At 41.2% G+C, this 4,976-nt stretch overlaps 1 protein-coding gene across 1 annotated transcript; it reads left to right on the top strand.

Annotated features, from left to right (window-relative positions):
- Positions 1 to 532: 532 nt before the first annotated feature.
- Positions 533 to 3,505, top strand: LOC108251580 (titin homolog; the record flags this gene model as incomplete). Its single annotated transcript, XM_017441930.2, has 2 exons — positions 533 to 3,225; positions 3,313 to 3,505. Coding segments are annotated over exons 1-2 (2,747 nt in total), but the record flags the coding sequence as incomplete, so codon positions are not given.
- Positions 3,506 to 4,976: the final 1,471 nt, after the last annotated feature.

Raw genomic sequence — 4,976 nt, 5'->3', positions numbered from 1 at the left:
AAGAGAGAACCGGTACTACAACCATTGTTCCTTAAATCCAGGTTCTAAACCACTGGCAGCAGTTTAAACAGCAGTTTCCTTTGGGGAAACCTTTAAACTTCCTCATTATTACTGAACACATGACAGTTTGTTCAGTGGAGCTGAAGGTAGCAGGAAGTGATGTTAGACAGGTTAACAGGTTTATTTGACCCTGAATGAAGAAAGAACCTGTTTAACAGGTTAACTGAAATCTCCTCTGAGTCCCATCAGGTGTTGTGTTGAGGTGTTTCCTTGTTTTTAGCCCATTTTATTGTATTTGTTGATTATTATGAGCGATTTTATTCTATTTGTTTTGTTAATGGTTTTTCCTCTTTGTTTTTAACCAACTAACCAGCCTCTTCATTAATATAACAGGTGGTTATATTATTGGTTGTTAGAGAAAATACAGAGTTATTTAGTTTGTCATAATAGCCCAAAAACGTTATTCTTATGTCAAGAAAAAGCCTTTAATGATGATGTTGAGCCTCTGTAAAACATGTTCTTCTGATCTTACAGGAGAAGACATCGTTGGAACAGAAACTATCAACATTACTAGTTTTGGATCGGTGACTGAAGATTCGCTTCAGGGCGCAGCTACAACAAGTCCAATTAAGATTCCTGTGGATTTAACCTCTGACCCCACTGCTGACACCATGCCAGGAGACTCTAATGATATCCAGGAAGCGGGAGGCAGCGTTACTTCACAAGGTCCACCTGAGGTCACCAGTAAAACTGAGGTTTTAACTGTTGGAGTCATTCCTGAGGAGACTGGAGAGACAATCTCAAAGGTTCTTCTTGTTGATGTGATGGATCAGACCAGTAAAGATCAAACAAAGGAAGAGGCTGTTATGGAAAATATTCCTGAAGATCTGGAGGACATTGCAGTGGTTCCCTCTGAAGATGAAGAGCCACCATCAGAGGCTGTAGCTCCAGAGGAGCCCACAGAAGCTGCTGTTGTAGTTCTTCAAGAGCCCACCTTAATACCTCATACTGAAACCTTCACTGTGGTGGAATCAGGACATGAGGGACCTCCAGAGGGGACCTTTGACGTTCCAGCAGAAGTTGTGTTAGAACATTCTCCTGAAACAACTACCAAGGGTCCTTTGATCCCAGAAAGTGAGGAAGTTCTTGACAATTCTTTAGAAACCATTCTTGATGTTGCTGTACCTGAGGAAGTTTTAGAGGCCCCCACCAGTGAAACTTTATCTCAAGCACCTGAAACACCTTCACTCCCAGGATCTGAAGGTGACATCCAAACACTGCAGGTCCGAGAACCTTCTGAGGCCGCTGCAGAGGGCAGCCGAGGTGGAACCAAGGTTGGCACCGAGACAGTACCAACTGTGTTCCTGATAACAGATTCAGAACCGGAGGCTAAAATCACTGTCAATGAAATTTCAGAACCGGAAACAGAAGTTCGTTCTTGGGGTTCTATTCTGCCAACTTTGGAGAGCCCAACACTAAAGGCTGAGGTTACCTCTAAACCTTTACTGGTTTCAGAAGATGACAAAGATGAAAATAAGCCAACAACAGGAACCATTCTGACCAAAGAAGCACAACCTGTGGAAATAACAAGAGAAACAGAAGTTACTGTAGAACTACTACCAGAAGAAGAACCTGTTAGTGGTATGATAGAAGAAGCCAAACAGGGAGAGGACCCAGCACAGGAAGTGGAACCTGAGAAAGAAACTATAGAAAAAACACAGTCCTCACAAGAACCCCCAACAGATTCAGTGTTCAAAGAAGAAATGGAAGAAAAGCCATCGGAACCAACAGGAGAATCAACAAAAGAAGCAGACGTTACAGAAGAAACGGAACCAAAATCTACTGAGGAACCCTCAAAAAAACTCATAAGGAAACCAGACCAAGAAGTAGAACCTGCTAAAGAATCAACACAAGAAACAGAACCGACCATTAAACCAGCCCAAAAAGTAAAACCCACCAAAGAATCAAAACAAGAAACAATACCAACCATAAAACAATCTCAAGAAGTAGAACCCGCTAAAGAATCCACACAAGAAATAGAACCGACCATTAAACCAGCTCAAGACGTAGAACCCGCTAAAGAATCCACACAAGAAATAGAACCGACCATTAAACCAGCTCAAGACGTAGAACCCACTAAAGAATCCACACAAAAAATAGAACCGACCATTAAACCAGCTCAAGACGTAGAACCCACTAAAGAATCCACACAAAAAATAGAACCGACCATTAAACCAGGTCAAAAAGTAGAACCCACTAAAGAATCCACACAAGAAACCGAACCGACCATAAAACAATCTCAAGAAGTAGAACCTGCTAAAGAATCCACACAAGAAACAGAACCAACTATTAAACCAGCTCAAGACGTAGAACCCACTAAAGAATCAAAACAAGAAACAGAACCAACCATTAAACCAGCTCAAGACGTAGAACCCACTAAAGAATCAAAACAAGAAACAGAACCAACTATTAAACCAGCTCAAGACGTAGAACCCACTAAAGAATCAAAACAAGAAACAGAACCAACCATTAAACCAGACCAAAAAGTAAAACCCACCAAAGAATCAAAACAAGAAACAATACCAACCATAAAACAATCTCAAGACGTAGAACCCGCTAAAGAATCCACACAAGAAACAGAACCAACTATTAAACCAGCTCAAGATGTAGAACACGTGAAAGAATCAACAAAAGAAACAGAACCAAGCGTTAAACCAGGTCAAGAAATAGAACCCACTAAAGAATCAACACAAAAAGAAACCAAAACAGATTTAGCGTTCAAAGAAGAAATGGAAGAAACGCCACTGGAACCAACAGGAGAAACAACAAAAGAAGCAGACGTTACAGAAGAAACGGAACCAAAATCTACTGAGGAACCCTCAAAAAAGCCCATAGGGAAACCAGACCAAGAAGTAGAACCAACTACAGAATCAACACAAGAAATAGAACCAACCATAAAACAATCTCAAGAAGTAGAACCCTCCAAAGAATCAACAGAAAAAATAGAATCAACCACTGAAACAGTGCAAGAAATAGAACCCTCCAAAGAATTGACAGAAAAAACAGAACCGACCATTAAACCAACTCAAGTAGAACTGTCCAAAGGACTGACAGAAGAAACAGAACCAATTAATAAACCAGCTGAAGAAAGAGAACCTGTTAAAGAATCGACAGAAAAAGAACCCTCCAAAGGATTGACAGAAGAAACAGAACCAATCAGTAAACCAGCTGAAGAAAGAGAACCTGTTAAAGAATCGACAGAAAAAGAACCCTCCAAAGGGTTGACAGAAGAAACAGAACCAATCAGTAAACCAGCTGAAGAAAGAGAACCTGTTAAAGAATCGACACAGGACACAGAACCGACCATTAAACCAGTTCAATTAGAACCCTCCAAAGAACTGACAGAAAAAACAGAACCGACCATTAAACCAGTTCAATTAGAACCCTCCAAAGAACTGACAGAAAAAACAGAACCGACCATTAAACCANACAATAAAATAAATGAGTTGTTTTTATAAAGAATATTAAATAAATTTGATTCCAGTGACAGTAAAAGGATCAATGTGTAAACAGAAATGTGAATATTTTAAAATCAAATTACTGGAAAAATGGTTCTGGGTTTGTCTCCGGTTCTGTCACTTGTTTGGACTCAGAACTTCACTGATCCAGTTCTCTCTTGTTGTTGAAACAGATTCCTGGAGAGGAGAGGGAGCTCCACCACGTAACGACCCGGCAGCTGGTTCTGACCTGCAGGTACTGGTTCTGCCCCGATGGTACAGACAGTCCTTCATTAACCCAGCTGGTTCTGGTTCTGACCTGATGGTACTAGCTGGTTCTGACCCGATGGTACCGACAGTCCTTCATTAACCCAGCTGGTTCTGGTTCTGACCTGATGGTACTAGCTGGTTCTGACCTGATGGTACTAGCTGGTTCTGACCCGATGGTACCGACAGTCCTTCATTAACCCAGCTGGTTCTGACCCGATGGTACCAGCTGGTTCTGACCTGATGGTACCAGCTGGTTCTGACCTGATGGTACCAGCTGGCCTCAGGTGACAGGAAGAAGCAGACTACATTACCCATAATCCTCAGCATCAGTTCTGTAACTTGTTCCTCTGCAGCCGAAGGACCAAAAACAACCTTTTTTCTTCCGTCAGCTGTTTTGTTCCAGGAGTCGGTTTATTTGAGCGAAGTTACAGACAGATTTTCTGAAGAGGCTTTTCTAACCTCAGCTGTTTCCCACGTCTCTCACTTTATTACAATCTGTGAGAAAAAGCAGCAACAAAATCTTTTATTGTTTCAAACCAAAAGCTGTAAAAAGAATCTTGTAACTCTTGACTATAAAAGGAAGACAAACAAGTAAAAACATGTTTATTGTTGTCTGAGTCTCCTCTGAAAAAACAGCTTTAAAAACGCCTGAAAGGGAGTTTTATTTAAATCAGGAAACACAAGTTCTCTGAATTTTAAATAATTAAATCCTGAGGATGATATGTTGGCTTAAGAAATGAATAAATGTTGAATATTTATGTACTTTATTAAAAGTTTTCTATCTGAGGAAGCAGATTGAGATGAATCTTCACTTCGTCTCAGTCTCCATCTTCAGCAGCAGGTTGGTGACAGTAGGAAGGAAAAACTCCCTTTTAACAGGAAGAACCTCCAGCAGAACCAGAACCAGGCTTAGGATGAGTGGCCGTCTGCTTCAACCAGCTGGGGTTAGAGGACAGGAAAGAGACAGAGACAGAATAACTGGTCCAGGTGGAGTTTCTGTTGGAAGAAAGACATGGTAATGATAGAAAGACAGCAGCAGAGTGAGGACATGTGGACACTTTGTCCTCCAGCAGTCTCAGCCTATAGCAGCAGAGCTAAAGGATGACCCAGGAAACCCAAACCAATCCTGACTGTAGGATTTATCTAACAGTAAAGTCTTAAAAGAAGCAGGGTGTCAGCCTCATGGACAGAAACTGGAAGCTCTGCCTC

This window comes from Kryptolebias marmoratus, unplaced genomic scaffold (genome assembly GCF_001649575.2).
Source record: "Kryptolebias marmoratus isolate JLee-2015 unplaced genomic scaffold, ASM164957v2 Scaffold53, whole genome shotgun sequence".
Taxonomy (NCBI): Eukaryota; Metazoa; Chordata; class Actinopteri; order Cyprinodontiformes; family Rivulidae; genus Kryptolebias; species Kryptolebias marmoratus.
This window is presented reverse-complemented; position numbering and strand designations above follow the sequence as displayed.